At 42.7% G+C, this 16,453-nt stretch overlaps 1 protein-coding gene across 2 annotated transcripts in view; it reads right to left on the bottom strand.

Annotated features, from left to right (window-relative positions):
* The window catches only part of SZT2 (SZT2 subunit of KICSTOR complex), a 3,556,133-nt gene that overhangs the window by 540,012 nt on the left and 2,999,668 nt on the right, over window positions 1–16,453 (bottom strand). For both annotated transcript variants that reach the window (XM_044085412.1, XM_044085413.1), the window contains exon 65: window positions 3,202–3,276. In XM_044085412.1, coding sequence (XP_043941347.1) covers window positions 3,202–3,276 — 75 coding nt within the window. The remainder of the gene's footprint in view (window positions 1–3,201; window positions 3,277–16,453) is intronic.

The following is a 16,453-nucleotide window of genomic DNA, read 5'->3' as shown; positions in this document are numbered from 1 at the left end:
GTGGACTTCTCCTGGCCTGTGGGAAGCAGCTATTATAGTTGCCCTCCCTGCTGCTAGGGGGGGGGGGGGGGGCACTTTACAAAAAGAGAGATGCTTTCCACCCTTCTTGTTCCTACAGAAGAACTGCTAAGGTGTACAGAAGCAGACTCTGACAGGAGACAGTGTCTTTCCATCTTGTTCACTCCTACCAGGCATCTCTTTGGTCTTTGGGCCAAATAAGGAAGATCCATCAAAAGGAGCATTAGCAAATGATGCTTTGAAACAATCCGCAAAGTTGCATAAAATGCATCTAGGCATAATGCAGTATGGCGATGCAGGTGCCTGCTGCGTGGAATGTCCTATCAGCCACACTGGACAACAGCCTTGTAGAGACTTTGGATATGGACTGCACAGTAGACAAATGAGCCTCTGCAGGTTGCTGGGTCTTAACAACATTTGAAATTTAGTAACATGGTCTCACTGAAGTCTCATCAAGTAGGCAAGATAATTCCAAGTATGCATAGCAAAGGGAGCTGAAGTGCACATGCATTTTCCCCAGTGATCCAAGGTCTTAAACTCTCTGTTGGGTGGATGAACTGAAGCTCTCTCTTCAGAGATATAATTTCTGGTGGCAGCTGCAATCACAATGGTGCCCACGGCCAGATCCTTGCTCCAGTGGAGTATATTATCAGGAGGGGCCAAATTGTATTTAATTTTCCTGGGGATCAGTTCCACCAGACCGGGATCTCTCCAAGCCCTCCAAGACCCCAGGTATATAAGGGTGTCTGGAGTGGGGACCACCCAGAACATGGATGACCCATGTCAAAGGCCTCCAGAAACGCCAACTCCTCTGATAAAGGGGCTTCAGTTGTCCATCCCCCAACACTGTTTCAACAATTCAAGCAAGTTACCAAAACAGATGTTGTCGTGGAGGGATTTGGGAGAGCCCTCCCTTTCATCAAGTTCAGTGTCCTTGGTGAGGAATTCCTCAGGGGAATCCAGATCCTTCCTCTTACCTGTTTTTCTCCATGGCCTGAATTCAGGGGAACCTGGACTCCCAAATACACAGGCTAGAAGCAACTCATGCAGACTGGCAGGCACAGACAGAGAGATTGGGATGGATACGAAGTAACTGCCAATGTCCCATCTCCAAATGGGAGAGGATCCTCTCCACAATGTCAAAAGGCTGAAAACGAAGCCAGACCCCACTTCTCCTTGGAGCCAACAAACCACCATTGGCTGATGTAGTCTTGACCAGTTCCAATGTCGTGATAGGAGATGATCTATTGACAGTCAAAGCACCCAGGGGCAGGGATGACTCAGATACCCAGAAGAATACCTCTCAACTGTCCAGATTTTTGCCTCAAGGTTTTGGTCCGTTTCTCATAAAATTTGGTTTTCTGGCAAATCACTGGCAGATCACTGAGAAGTAAACTCAGAAAATAATTTTAGACATTTCAGTTTCAGACTTCATATCCTTCAGAAAATTCATGCTAATACAAAACCTGTTATTCTATCAATTTTCTAAGCTTGTAAGAGCAATATTTAAAAAGTGTCCCTATTTTTGTGCCTTTCCCCCCTGTTATTTGTGGGTTTGTCATTATTTCTTGTTCTAAGAGGTTGAGAGGTATACTCAGAAGGTGTACCCTGACCCTGGGGTTGTGGTCCCAAACTCCTGGCTCCAAGGCATGTCTGGCTCTGAAAGCACCAGAGTTGGGAATGCCAAGGATGGAATCGGTGCCTCAAGTACCAAAACCATTGGCACCACCAGGGGGAAGGGCAGTACAGTTGGATCCAAAAACTCTGAAGCAGAGGAAACAGGGGAAGAGGCAGGGATAATACCTAGTTGGATTTGGGCCTGCAAAAAAGATCACATCAGTTGCTCCAGATCCGAAGGCTTAAGACTCCTGATCGACCTGGCAGACCTTGATAAAGAGGCCACTAGCAGTGGCTTGGATGACCTCTTTATGCTTATCATATACAAAGATCATATTCAAAAGGTTGAAGATCAGACCCAAGGATGAAACAGAAGTGGGGCCAGAAAAAACTCAGCTAGAGTAACAGGGCAGAATGGGGACTGCAGCATGTCTGAGATTAAGAGCATCAGAGATCAGGGCTGAATTGGCACCAACAGAACTGAAAGTTTAAAACCAGAGGCACCAAAGGGCAGTGTACCTTTGGCTCTGGCTGTCCCTCAGTAGATAAAGAAGAACATTTTCAATCTTCTCACTCTTTTCCATGAGACTTGGACCCTTGTCCCGAGACCTATTCTTTTCATGCTTTTCTGGCTTCTTACGGGGAGGGGGTGATGAGGAAGAAACAGTGGAGGGTTGAAGAAGACCACTAACAAGTTTTGCTCACCTTTCACTCAGGGCTCAAGTGCCAAAGACGGCCCGCACACTTGGCACTCCATATTTAAATGTGCAGCACCCAGGCAATAAGCATATTTATAGTGGGCATCTTGCGGCCACAGTTTATGTCTACAGGAAACACACATTTTAAACTCTAAAGCCTCTTCTATATTCAGAGAAATTTAAAATCTACAATACTCATGCTACAACTGTAAATGAGAAAGAACTACTAACTAGGAAAAACATACACAAGAAAAGTACCTAAGAAACTATCTTAACCTTATGTAGTAATACTTATTAATAACCACTACCAATAACTGACCACAATTAATATGATTAACAACTGTGTTACAGAGAAAGAAGAAGGCAAAGGTGGGAAATGCCAAAGTATTACACACTATGGTAAAGCAACCACAAAATCTATCAAACAAAACACTACTCCTAACAATCACAAACACTAAATATACTCACACAGATAGCAAAGAATAGAGAAAAATAGCAACATTTTTATCAAAAACTACCCAAAAAAAGATACAAGCTGGCAGAAATCTTGACCACTATCCAAACACGATGGCGGCAAATGAAACCTGGGATAAGGTTGCTAGCATTGACTATTATGGGTAGAGGAGGCAGAGCTCTTGGACCGAATATTCTGAAAAGGCTGGTGATGGATTTGTTAACCCACAGGTTGAGAATTGACAGAAAGAGCAACACTGGATTTAGTAATTACATGGTCAGTTGACTTCCTTTCCTCTTCTCCAAGCTGTTACATTTTCAGACTAACCAGCTAGTAAACACACAGATCTATTAAAACCATACATCTTAAAATGTTTTCTTGTTTCTCATAGATCAAAAAAATAAGAATGTTTACCTGAGAGTTTACAGTCTGCCCTACTGGAATACGGGAACACTCTAAAGCATACTGCTTCACACAAAAGTAACAACCCTGTGGAAGAAAAACAGCCAAATTAACAATGTGGCAGTCAGAATGAATGGCAACAGGTTAAAACATTACAAAGTCTGAAGTAATGGAAAAGTTTAATCAGTGACGTTTGTTTGTGTCTTTCGGCTTTTCCCGGTTAGGGGTCGCCACAGCTGAACTCCGGTCCGCTAATGATTGGCAGTTGATTTTTACGTACCGGCTTGCCAGGTCTGACGCACAACCTTCAACGAAGGTACGCTCATTCACTCATGTCTCCACGCAGAAGACGCTCTAGCTGAGAATCGAACCGGACAGCGTCTTACTGTGAGGCGACAATGCTATCACAGCACCACCACTGCGGGTAATCATACAGCAATATTCATATATAAGTGAGAACACAGTCTTGTCCCCCCAGCAGTCTGTTTCTCCTTTACTCATTTTTCTTTTGTAACAGTCAGTAATGAACGGATACTACTGTGATCAGACATCAATAAAGCACAGGTAGTTAACAGCAAGTCACTTAAGCAGGTATTTCTCCTGCGTCACCCCTAAACAGCACTGTGTGTCCAATGGGCTTACCTGGATAACAAATTGGTATTTTTATTTGTATTTATTTCTCTCTTATACTAGGGCACAGGGGCCTGCCCCTTCTGGAGTGTCATGTTATGTCTTTACAGATTTCCACCTGAGCTATAAATGTGAGAAACCAAGTATAAATGACCGCATACACCACTGCACTTAGAAATGACCACATATATGGCTGCATAAATATGCTTTCATAAATTTGAATTCACCATTATATCATCCTTTGGTTGCCAAAGTTTTCAGTCATACTGCAATAAGACTATTGTATATGTGTGTGTACCCTATAAGCATATTGCCTGTAGTGTTGTAGCTCTACAGGACATCTGGACTGCTGCCTTCAACCACACATGCAATATGCATTACCATGTGTGCATATATGGCACTCTCCAGATGTGCACAACATCTGGACATACTGATGGACCATACCTCTCAAACTCTTAGTGCAAGAAATCTGGACAAACCCTGACATAATCGAGGGACAAAGGCCCAAAATAGGGACAAATTTTAAATACTGATCTTATAAACTTAGAAAGTTGACAGAATAACATGATTTATTTTAATGTGCATTTTGTGAAGGATTTGAAGTCTGAAAGTAAAATGTATGTCATTATTTAGTGACTTCAATCCTCATATCATCCCAGTGATTTTCCAGAAAACCACAGATTTTATGAGGAACAGAGCAAAAATATGAGGCAAAAATCTGAACAATCTGTGAAAATCTGGACAACTGAGAGGTATATGATGGACAAGTCTGTCTGCACACAATGCTGCAAGATCTATGTCTTGTGCACAGACCACCATCATCCTATGAAAATGTATTGGGCATAACTCCAGCTACATCACTAATGCAAGACAGTTCCACAAACAATGTTATGGGGCTAATGCATCTGCACACTTATAAAAAGCATGGGCCGTCAGATATTGGAATCTGCCAGAACACAACAGCAAGTACACACATAAGTACAGCTACATGTAAACAGCAAGACATATAGTAATGTACATAGCATACACTAATACATACCAGTATAAAGTCTGTGACACTGTATGGTTGTCCAACAGATGTTGCTTTATAGTGCCAACATCTTGACAGGACAACAGCATGTGACTTTGGCTGTCCTATATCCATTAAGATGGATTTTCATTTCAGTCAGCATAAAAATGAACCAGACAGTTGCGACTCTGCAAAGACACTGGTGACCGTGTACCGTCTGATATGCATATGACCAACATGTAGTCATTATTCAATATTCAGAAACCGTAAGGGCACATACTGCTGCCAATTGCATATGTATGGCCTTACTCCAAGGGATGCTTCACCTTCTTCATTATACAAAATCAACAAGTCTGCATCACTCTTGTGCTATGGTTGTCAGGCCCTGAGTCAGAAAAGTGACATGCCTATACACTGTCATTACATACTCAGAGAGTAAAGCTCAATGTAGCTGGGCAAGTGCTGTACTGATTCTTCATAATGAGGCAATGCATACCTGTAGTATGTTGTATTCCTTTTTGCTAACATACTGATCCAGTGCATCAAGCTCAACTTAAACCTGATAACACTTTGCATAGTGTTAACCTATTTCTAAAAATGTATATAGCATGTCCAGGACATGTCAGAGAAAGGTTATTTTCAATGAGGAAGAAAACAAGGTTTTCCTCAATGACACCTGCACTGACGAGGCTTTACTCCTGGGTCAGAGTGGTAACAACAATAGGCAACAGTGGTAACATTATGGCAAAAATCAATGTTGGGGTACAATATGTACCAAACTGTCAAAAAGCCAAGTACTAGGAGAATGAGGAGTGGGGGCAGTGGTCAGACATATGATGAAGGTGGAGAAGTAACATGGTACTTGCAGACAAATGTCTATTGCCCAAAACACTGACAGTAAACTGAATGGGGTAAAAAGTCTTCCTTGGAGACAGCGATCTTTTATTACCTGTCCAAATCTGAGGAGATATGGTCAGTCTGTGCATGATCTGGCATGCCACAGCCATGTACCTGCCAAGGCAAACTGGCCCAACCCCTTCAACATTTAATGAGGGATTAAAGTCACTGAGTCCAGTTGGCTGCTCACCAACACCACATAATAGGCCAGTCTTTGCAGGCAGAAGTTCTGAAGCAAATGAGTAGGAATCCTTTGTCACTGTGTCTTGCAGGTACAGGACAATAAAGTGCTGACTTGTTTCAGTAAAGCACAAGGCACAGCAATATTACTCAGCCAATACTGTGTTAATGTTGGCAGCGGTATAGTTACAGTCTCCCCACACATAAAACAAACATTCCCATGCCACTGTGTACAGGTGCAGTATCACTATTTGGATTCTAAGGGTGGCTTGCATACTTAGGGTGCAGTGTCTGAGAACAAAGTGGATGCAGCTGATGTAGTTCCCTCTGCAGCATGGGCTGGCTTAACTTATAGAGTAAGAAAAAGAAGTTATGTTCTTACCATAACGTTCCATCTGTGTTGTTGATCTTCATTCATTCATTATTGATGGATTCGGGTTCATCTTTGGAACCGAGTCGGCCGTTATAACAAGCTTGCACCAGTCAAAAAACTCTCAAGCTAAGTCTTACACATAGTGCCCCTCTCTATATTACCTCAGACCAAGTTTGCCCGTAAGCAGGAAAGAAAGAAAGTGGAGGCTTTACCTGAGCAACTTCTCTATCATAGGCCAGGACCATATCCGAATCTCCAGGGGTCTTTCGGAGAGGAATGGTGAGTGGCTTGTAATGAATGAATGAAGATCAACAACACAGATGGAACGTTATGGTAAGAACACAACTTCTTTTTCTGATGTTGTTAATCTTCATTCATTCCTTACTGATGGGACAGAGTCCCTAGCTACTTTATTTCCTGAGAGGTCCTATGGAAGAATATTCCTGAGTACCACTGAACCAAAGGCAGCTCTCCCCCTGGAGACCATATCCAATTTGTAATGAGTGACAGTATGAGGGGGAGATCATGTCAATGTTGCACAAATGTCATCCATAGAAGCTCTTGCATGGAAAGCAACAGAAATTGCAACTGATCTTGTGGAATGCACTTTGACTTTAGATAGTAATGAGGCTTTGTTCTGTCGGTAAATGAAGCTAAAACAGTCTCTCAACCATTTAGACAAGGTAACTTTGGAAACAGGTCTCCCCAATATTGGTCCTGAGAATGACACAAATAACTTGTCAGATTTTTGTAATGACTTAGTTCTGTCTAGATAAAAATGCAATTGCCTGTGCATGTCAAGCAAGTGTAGTGCATATTCCCCTTTGTTAGAAAAAATTGGAAAGAAAACTAGTGGATTTATGGTTTGATTAATAATCAAGTCTGAAATAACTTTGGGAAAAAGGAGGGGTTAGTCCAGAGTGATATTCTGTCCTTATGGAACACTATGTAAGGACGTTTTGTGCACATACCTTGCAACTGTGAAATTCATCTTGCTGAGGTAATGGCCACCAAGAACAAAGTCTTCCGGGATAAAAATTTTAGATTGCAGTTGGCAGCAGATTCAAATGGAGGATGAGTCAATGCTTGTAGAACTAAAGTTAAATTCCAGGGCTCAATTGGTGGTTTGAAGGGGGTCCTAATGTGTGTAAGTCCTTTTAAAAAGGTTTTGCAAAGACGGTGTGAAATCAAGGAAGAATCCATTAAACCATTATGAAAACTGGAGATTGCCACCAAATGTACTTGAATAGTTGATGCTGTGGCTCCTGAATGGAGAAGGTTAGATAAGTAATCTAGAACTGTAGAAAGTGGGGTCGAAAAAGGATCAACTCCATTTTTACGAGACCAAAAAATGAATCTTTTCCACTTACTTAGATAAAGTTTCCTGGTGGATGGTTTATGGGAAGCCAGAAGAATGTGACATACAGGGGAGGACAGGTTGTTTTGCCAGGCAATTACTGGAAGTAGAAGAGCCAAGCTGTCAGCCTGAGGCTCTAATGTTCGGATGAATCAACCCCTGTGGGTGTGTGAGCAGTTCCGGAGTTGGATCCAGAATCCATGGTTGATGTACCAGGTGAGGCCAAAGAAAGGGAAAACAAATTTGTTGGGGCCAGTAGGGTGCAATGATGATTGCTTTGCCTTTCAACCATTGCACTTTCTTCAGAAACTGTGGGATCAGAGGAAGGGGAGGGTATGCATAAAGAAGTCCCATGGGCCAGTCGTGCACCAGAGCATCCCTTGGGGACTCCCCCTGTGGGGGGAATTAGGGCAAAGTAACTGATGCATTTGTGATTTGCAGGGGATGCAAACAGACTGCAGCAAGGCTGGCCCCAGCGACTGAAGATCTCCACCACTACAACAGGACTGAGGGACCACTCGTGAGGCAGGAGAATGCATCTGCTCAATTTGTCTGCAATTACGTTGGAATCCCTGGGAATGTGCATTGCTAACAGAAAGCAGTTGGAAGCCATCACCCGTTGCCAAATTTTCATGGCCTCTCGACACAACGGGTAGGACTTGGTTCCCCCTTGTCTGTTGATGTACCAGACTACTGACATGTTGTCGGACTGGATGACAATTGTTGCTGAAGGGAGAACAGGTTGAAATGCTTGCAACGATAGAAGCACTGCCCTCAGTTCTAGAATACTGATATGCAGGTTGGCCTCCGACCAAGTGTCTTGAACTGTCCTTCCCTGGAAATGCCCCCCCACACCCAATGAGGGAGGCATCCATGGTCACAATGGCTCTGGGCTGAGAGGGGCAGAAAGGGAGACTCCATATGTGCTGTTCTGGCTACATCCACCAAATTAAGTCTTGCCTGCACCGATTTGTTATCCTGATTTGAAAGGACATAGGATGAGTCAAAGGGGACCACTGCATTAGTAAAAGCCACTGTAGGAGTCTCATGTGTAGTCTTGCCAGTGGAACTATTGTTATCAAAGCTGCCACTGACCCTAGTAGTTGGAGGATTGCCTGAGCCGGAGCTTTGTCCTCACAGACCATCACCCAGAGTTGAGATCTGAGTCTTTCCAGCCTGCGGAGTTGGAGACAGACCAGGCAAGACTGAGTATAGAAATTTGTTCTTATGAACTCTATTCTTTGAGAAGGAGTCAAATTGCATTTGTCCTTATTTACTGTTATCCCTTAGTGTTCTGGTAGTTGTAGAGTGTAGTGAGTGGCTGAAACCAGTAGATGCTTGCTTGGGGTAGTGAGGAGACAAGCATCTAAGTATGGAAACACCTGGAATCCTCAAGTGAACTGCTACTACTGCCATGCATTTGGTGAGCACTCTGGGGGCTGTAGAGAGACCAAAGGGCAGCACTCGGAATTGGTAGTGATTAGCTTCCAGCTAAAAGCGGAGGAATCTTCTGGAGCATTTGTCCATTTTTATGTGGTAATACACATCCTGAAGATCTGTTGAGCACATCCAATCGTTTTTCTCCAGAAAAGGAAGTATATACTGAACTATGACCATCCAGAATGGCAGTGGTAACAGTTCACTTGAGGATTCCGTGTATTTCCATACTTAGACAACTGTTTCCTCACTGCCCCAACCAAGCATTGACTGGTTTCAGCCACTCACTACACTCTACAAAAACCGGAACACTTAGGGATAAGAGTAAACAAGGACAAATGCCACATAAGGTATTCCACCCGCCCTCCAATACTTGTAATTTAAACTTGACCGAGCCACACCCACCACAGTTCAAACCACCAAATCTGCTTAAGTAATTATAACTAACCCCTCCCATTACAAATTACTACCTATTTACAATATATTTTCACTCACACACAGTAGCAACTACCCAATAGAAACATACCCAATAAACACCCCAAACATCTCGTGCATAACTTCTAACATTGAATATGTGACATTATAATCCACCCCTTCTATGCCAAAACTTCCTACCACATTAACACAAAATATCCATATTACCTTCTCAGGTACCAAACCCATACTTTAAATTTTTACTAATATCTACTTAATTCTAAACTCACTCCCCATTATATCCTGAATAGCCATCATGTCTACCGAACCTTTTTCACTTCTAACTCAAATACTACTACTTATTACCATATCTTACCTATACTATCGCACCCAACCTCTCAGTGCAAATCACATACTCCCATTTTATACAACTAACCCAATCTCCATGATGCACACATATTCCTCAACCTGCACATCACCCAGTCTCTACCCCTTCAATAATAGTATGCTCTTCACTTACAAACTCTCACCTAACCCCAAAAACTCTACTCACATCTATATTAGCCACATCCCCATAAAGCTTACATGCTATAGATTACATACCAAACAACTCAGATACCTCTTCTGCCACCTCATCAATATCTTTGTCTCCAGCGACATTCACCCCAAACCCTGGCCCTTCTCCCCCACACATCTCAACCTCCCAATCCCATCCTCCTCCCACAACTGGTAAACCCCTCCGTTCCTCAGCTCTAAATGCTCAGAGCATATACAACAAAATTCCTAACCTTCATGCCTGTTTTTTCCATTATCAACCCAATATTCTGGGCATTGCAGAAACCTGGCTCAAACCCCATATAAAATACTCTGAACTAACCCCACCCAACTACTCCATAATTAGGAAAGATAGAACACATAAAAAAGGAGGGGGTGTCACTCTCCTCTAATCATCATCCCACTTAGTTACCCCCTATACCAAACCTATTCCCAAATTTGGCAAGGCAGAACTAATTCCAGCCCTACTTCATATAAACAAACAAATGTATATGCATAGTCTCCCTTTATATCCCTCCTGGAGACAATACCTCAACCCTTGAAGATATTCTCTCCTGGTTCTCTAACATCACCACTAATGAAACTATAATCCTGGGTGATGTTAATATTAACTGGTCAACAATTCAATCTCCTACAAACTCACATAATATAAACTTGTACAACTTCACTCAGCTTATTAACTCAACAACTATGCCTTCCAAGAACTTCCTTACTGGAAGCACCCCAGACTGGATTCTAGTTTCTCATTCACATTGCATCTCTGATAGTGGCACTCTGCCTGACCCATTAGCTGACCACTTCCCCACTTTTGCCCACTGTCTTCCCTCCTCCAAACCACTAACTCATACTTACACCTTCACTCTCTGTCTAAAAAACTTTAATCCTAGCACATTTTCAAATGCTTTAAAAAAATGAACTGGAACCCACTAAAAACCCTTCCCTTAGAAAATACTTTAACTCCACTTTTCTCAACTTGCTTGACTCCTTTGCCCCTCTGAAAACAAAACACATAAGAAGTAAGCCTGTACCATGGCTAACCAAAAATACCTTATTGCGATGTGATTCCAAGATAAAGCCCGGAAACGTTACTCCAAAAATAAAACTATCACCACCCTTAATGAATTTAAAACACTTCATAACAAAGTAAAAAAAAATTATTATCTCAGACCGCAAAGCCTACTTCTCTACACTCTAAACCAACCATAACACCAACCCCAAAAAATTCTGGCACGCAATCTCCTCCTTTCTCAACCCTGGCAAAAAAGAAAACCCCTGCCCTGATCCAGATGTCTCTGACTTGGACTTAGCCACCCAATTTAACACTTTCTTTATCGATTCCATGATTAAACTTGCATCATCCTTCACTTCCCATTCAGCTTCCCCATCCTTATTTCCACCTATCCCTCCCTCCCCTAGCATCTACTGCTTCCAACCTCCTCCTTTCTCCTTCAACCCCATCTTTACAAACACCATAAAAAAAAACTTCTACTAACATTGAAACCTGGCTCCAATGTCCCTGATGATATACCCTCATATTTCTTAAAAGTTGCAGCAAAAGGCATAGCTCTTCCTATCTGCATTCTTATAAATCAGTCTATTGCTGAATGTCAAGTTCCCCAGCTCTGGAAAAAGGCCTTTATTATTTCACTCCATAAAGGTAGTAATAACAATAATATCACATACTTTCGACCTATCGCTATCTTATCCCCCATTTCTAAACTTCTCGAAAAATGCATCCATCTACAGCTTCTACCTTACCTCATAAACAACCAACTTCTAACCCCTACTCAATATGGTTTCAGACCCAGCCACAGCACTACCACAACTCTCCTCTCCTTCCTAGAAACAGTTAATAAGGCCCTTGCCTCTGGCCACATCATGTCCACTCTACTCCTTAACCTCTCTAAGGCATTCAACACTATCTCTCAAAACCTTCTTTTCACTAAACTCTCCAAACTAAATCTATCCCACTCCTCTATTAACTGGTTTACCAGTTACTTCTCAAACAGGCAACAAGCAGTCAGATGGAAAAAAGCCACCCCCCCTTTTTTTCAATACTCTCACAGGTGTCCCCCAGCGCTCAATGTTAGGCTCCCTTCTATTCAATATATTCATAAACAATTTCTACCAAGCCATCCCAAATGCCAACCTTGTCCAATATGCCGGCGATTCAACAATAATCTGCCTCTTCTATATCCACCCTAGTTAAATTAACCCAGGATGCCTTCTCCTCCACTGAGCAATGGATGATGGACAACCATCTAGCACTCAATGCTACTAAAACTAAACTCATGATATTTACTGCATCCAAAACCACCACCCTAGATAAAACCTCATTCTCAGTCACCAGTCAAAATAATACTCCTCTCGAAATAGTCTCTAATGCTAAACTACTAGGAATCCTGATCAATGACCAGCTAAAGTTTGATAATCATCTAGAAGCAAATATCAAAAAAACACACAAAAAATAGGCATGCTTTACCATTACAATAGGTTAATAGGTTAATAGATTAGTACTAAGCTAACTGCCCTTGCGAGCCATTTTAAGCCTAGCCAATTATCTCTTGTGAGACTCAAACCCTGCATCTTGTGTTTGTAAAGCAAACACCTTAACCATTAGGCCACACTTCCAACAACTGTTACATATCTCCCTCCACTAGGCTCACCCTCACCAACACTTACATTATCCCATCCCTCCTATACGGTGCCTCTAACCTTACTAACCTGCAATCCTCCTTCAAGACTAAACTCTCGTCTTGCTATAATAAAATAACAAAATTTGCAACCGGCCATAGATCCACTTCCCATCACTGCACTGCCCTACACCAAGTGAATTGGCTTGAGCTGTCCAATTACCTCATCCATATTCAACTTGTCCAAAGCACACAAACTTATTTTCACCCCCCCTCCTCTGTCCCTCTCTTGCCACCACCTTTAAAATGCACCAACAAGATAGACTTTTGAGATCTAATTCTCAAAATCTAATTGAACTGCATAAACCTGCCCGTCCACCTGGCAAACATCTAATGTCCTTCTCTCTAGCACGCCACTGGAATTCCCTCCCACCTCTCAACTGCACCACCTGCAGCCTCTCTTCATTCAAAACATTACTTTACACACACCTAACTTCACTATGGGAATGCTCTTGCTCCCACCCCACATAATCTCCCTACACTATAGCTACTCTCTATAAGCTATAATTCACAATAGCCTCCCATTGTTTTGTACCCCTAATAAACTCTAGGAATTAGCATAACTCCTAGAATGGTACAATTCAGTAGCCTAGAAATTAACTGCATGAATTAGCATAACTTTAAAAAAAATTAGACTGTTTCTGTTATTGCATTGTGCTAATATGTTAAACTGTGAAAAACTTTGACTATTTGTAAATATTACTCTTATTGCATTGTCCTAATATGTGCACTCTACTATGTGTTTTTCTATTTGTTTAATTTTGCTTCATTTGTGCATATTACATTTCTATAATAACTTTTTCTTATGGTAAGTCTGTAATTTGTAATTTTCTGGAGCTTTTCTCCCCAGGACTCCATTGAAAACGGGATCCTCGTGACCGAATGGACTATCCTGGCAAACAAACTACAAATAAATAAATGGTTTCTGGCCCAGAAATTGTAGTTATTGGCAGTTTGGGCAATTTCTGCATCTCTTTCAACTTTCTGGTTTAAAAGCCCGCATTCGTACTTGTTTCCCCTCTTTCCTGTAACTAGTCTAGTCCAGATACAGACTTCCTGTATCCAAGACTGTTTATAAGCTTCTGAGACCCCCAAGCCTTTCTGTTTTGGAGGGAAGCCTTCTAGCTTATCAGTGATAGTGGTAAGCACTAGGTAGCCTATCTACCACAAGAGGAGTGGCCCCTGGCCCAGAAATTGTAGTTTATTGGCTGTTTGGACAGTTTTTCCATCTCTCTAAACTTTCCAGTTTAAAAGCCTGTGTTTGTGCTTGTTTCCCTCCTTTCCTTTAACTAGTCTAGTCCAGATACAGACTTGCTGTATCCAGGACTGTTTGTAAGCTTCTGAGTGGTGCCAGAGTCTGCTCTTCATTTTTTCCCTTAGACCTACTAGTTCTCTCCTCTCCTGCACTTATACTAGCTTATTAGTCTAGCACTTTACCAGACTTCTTGTAGCACACAAACGTGTTACCAGCACTAAACGTTCTACAAGGAAACAGATCCAGTACTTATCATCACTGCCCACCCCTCCAGGCATGTCTAAAGATCAGTTCCCTGTGCTTTCTCCTATTAACCTGGTGAACTTAGGCATCCTGAGGCAATGTAGCAAATGCCTCATGCACACCGACAACCCTCTCCTCTTACCTTCCAACACTCAGACTTGTGAGGGATGCACTTATATATCCAAACTGGAAGCCACGCACTCTCCAGCCAAGACCAGAATAGCTGGTCAAGAGGAGAAGGTCAACATTTGCACCATACCACATGGAACACATACCCCTCCAGAACACACACCAGCACTGCCTTTACCTAAAAACACAAACCACGCACCCATCTTCGTGAGGGGTCTAAGTAAAAATCTACCAAGCAGCAGAGACCTTCAAGGCAAAAACACACTTGACCACCACAACACAACACTAATCACTTGACACATAACTCTCCTACACAGTATGCCACTCAACCAAAGCCCCTAAGGCAAAACAGAATGCCCAACACACTAGTCATAGGTGACTCGATAGTGAGGTACACTGATGTTCCACTCACTAGGTTGAATAAGGAGAAAGTAACAGTCAGCTGCCTGTCAGGTGCCAGGATCCAACACATAACGCACGCAGTCGGGTCCCTCAACAACAGGTACAAACATGACTCTGTCATTGTACATGTGGGTGTGAATGACCTGAGACATTCCTCCCTGGACTACATGAAAAGAGACATGGAGGAATTCTCAGATTATGTAGCCCAGGTGGGTATGACCCTAGCCCTGAGCAGCACCCGGAATAATATCACAGTACAAGCAGAAAATTATTGACTTCAACAAGTGGTTACGTTTCTGGTGTCACTCTAAGGGGATCCAGTATCTGTCTGCCTGGGATGACATGACTGACAGATCTCGATGCTTTTCCAGAGATGGCCTGCATCTGTCACCCCTGGGCTTCTGGATACTGGCCAAAGCTCTTGCCACTCCTATAGTGCCTTTATTAGGTGGTGTTCCAAAGACCAAATTGCCACTGTAACTGCTACAAACAAATGCATCTGAGGGTCATGCTGCTCAACCTAGAAGTCTAAATCTCAAAATGCACTCGCTCAAAGCACTCCTTAAAATCGAGAACATCGACATTTGTGCTGTAACACAGACCTGGTTCAAGGCAACAGAAGGCACCCCTGCACTACCAGGCTACAACTCATTCCACAACATTTGGCCCTAGAACTTGGACCGAAGCTCCAAAGGTGGTGGTGTTTCCATATTCATAAAGGATGTGCACACCTCCAGACTGGTAGCCCAACATAACACATCAGAGATACTTCAGGTGAGCTAACACTGAGTAAGACGGCGATTCAGGTCGTAGCCTGCAATAGGTCCCCAACCATGTCCCAAGACTCGCACTCCACATTCCTAAGCACCCTGGAGAATATTAGGGTCCAACCTAACACTCTCTTACTAGGCACCTTCAACTACTCCTCCATTAACTGGGTAAACTACTCATGTACCAACACACTTGTCCAACGTTTCCTGGAGTTCATTAATCCCAATGCCCTGGACCAGCTCGTTCTTACCCACACTAGAGGTGGCAACATCCTTGACCTGGTCATTACTAACAGGGGCGACTGTTGCTCTACACAAATAGTCAGCTCCTCCCTGGTTAGATCCAGCCACAAGCTAACCACCTTGGAAATCCACATCCCTCCCCCCTACCCCCCCCCCCCTGCAAAGGTAGCCACCATGAAAAACTTCTCCAAAGCTAACTTTGGGCTCCTAAAAATAGAGGTGGCTAACTTCACGGCATCCATGCAAATGGAGAATAGTTGTGTGACCGCAGAATCATACACCAATACACTGTATGAATAGGTATACAAATGCAAGGATCTCACCATACCCAATAGAACCAAGACACTCTCCTCCAAAAAAAGGAAGCCAATCTGGTGGTCCCCTGCCATAAACAAACTCTAGAACAGGAGGAGGAAACTGATGCAGAATAAGGTTAAGTCTTAAGTCCCAAGACTGGAAAAGCTCCCTTATCAGCCTCAACAATCAACACAAAGTTGAGATCCCTCATCAAATCCTCTATAAAGCTAGTTATGAAAACAGAATTGCAGCAGATAGTAAAGACAACCACAAGGCTTTCTATAGTTATGTAAAGAATCTCCACGGCAATACCCGCATTTGCTCTGAGCTACTGCACAATGGTACCTCCTATACCGAGCCAACAGATATTGCCAGTATAC

The sequence above is a fragment of the Protopterus annectens genome, chromosome 10.part0 (genome assembly GCF_019279795.1).
Source record: "Protopterus annectens isolate FY-2018-M chromosome 10.part0, PAN1.0, whole genome shotgun sequence".
Classification (NCBI taxonomy): Eukaryota; Metazoa; Chordata; order Ceratodontiformes; family Protopteridae; genus Protopterus; species Protopterus annectens.
This window is presented reverse-complemented; position numbering and strand designations above follow the sequence as displayed.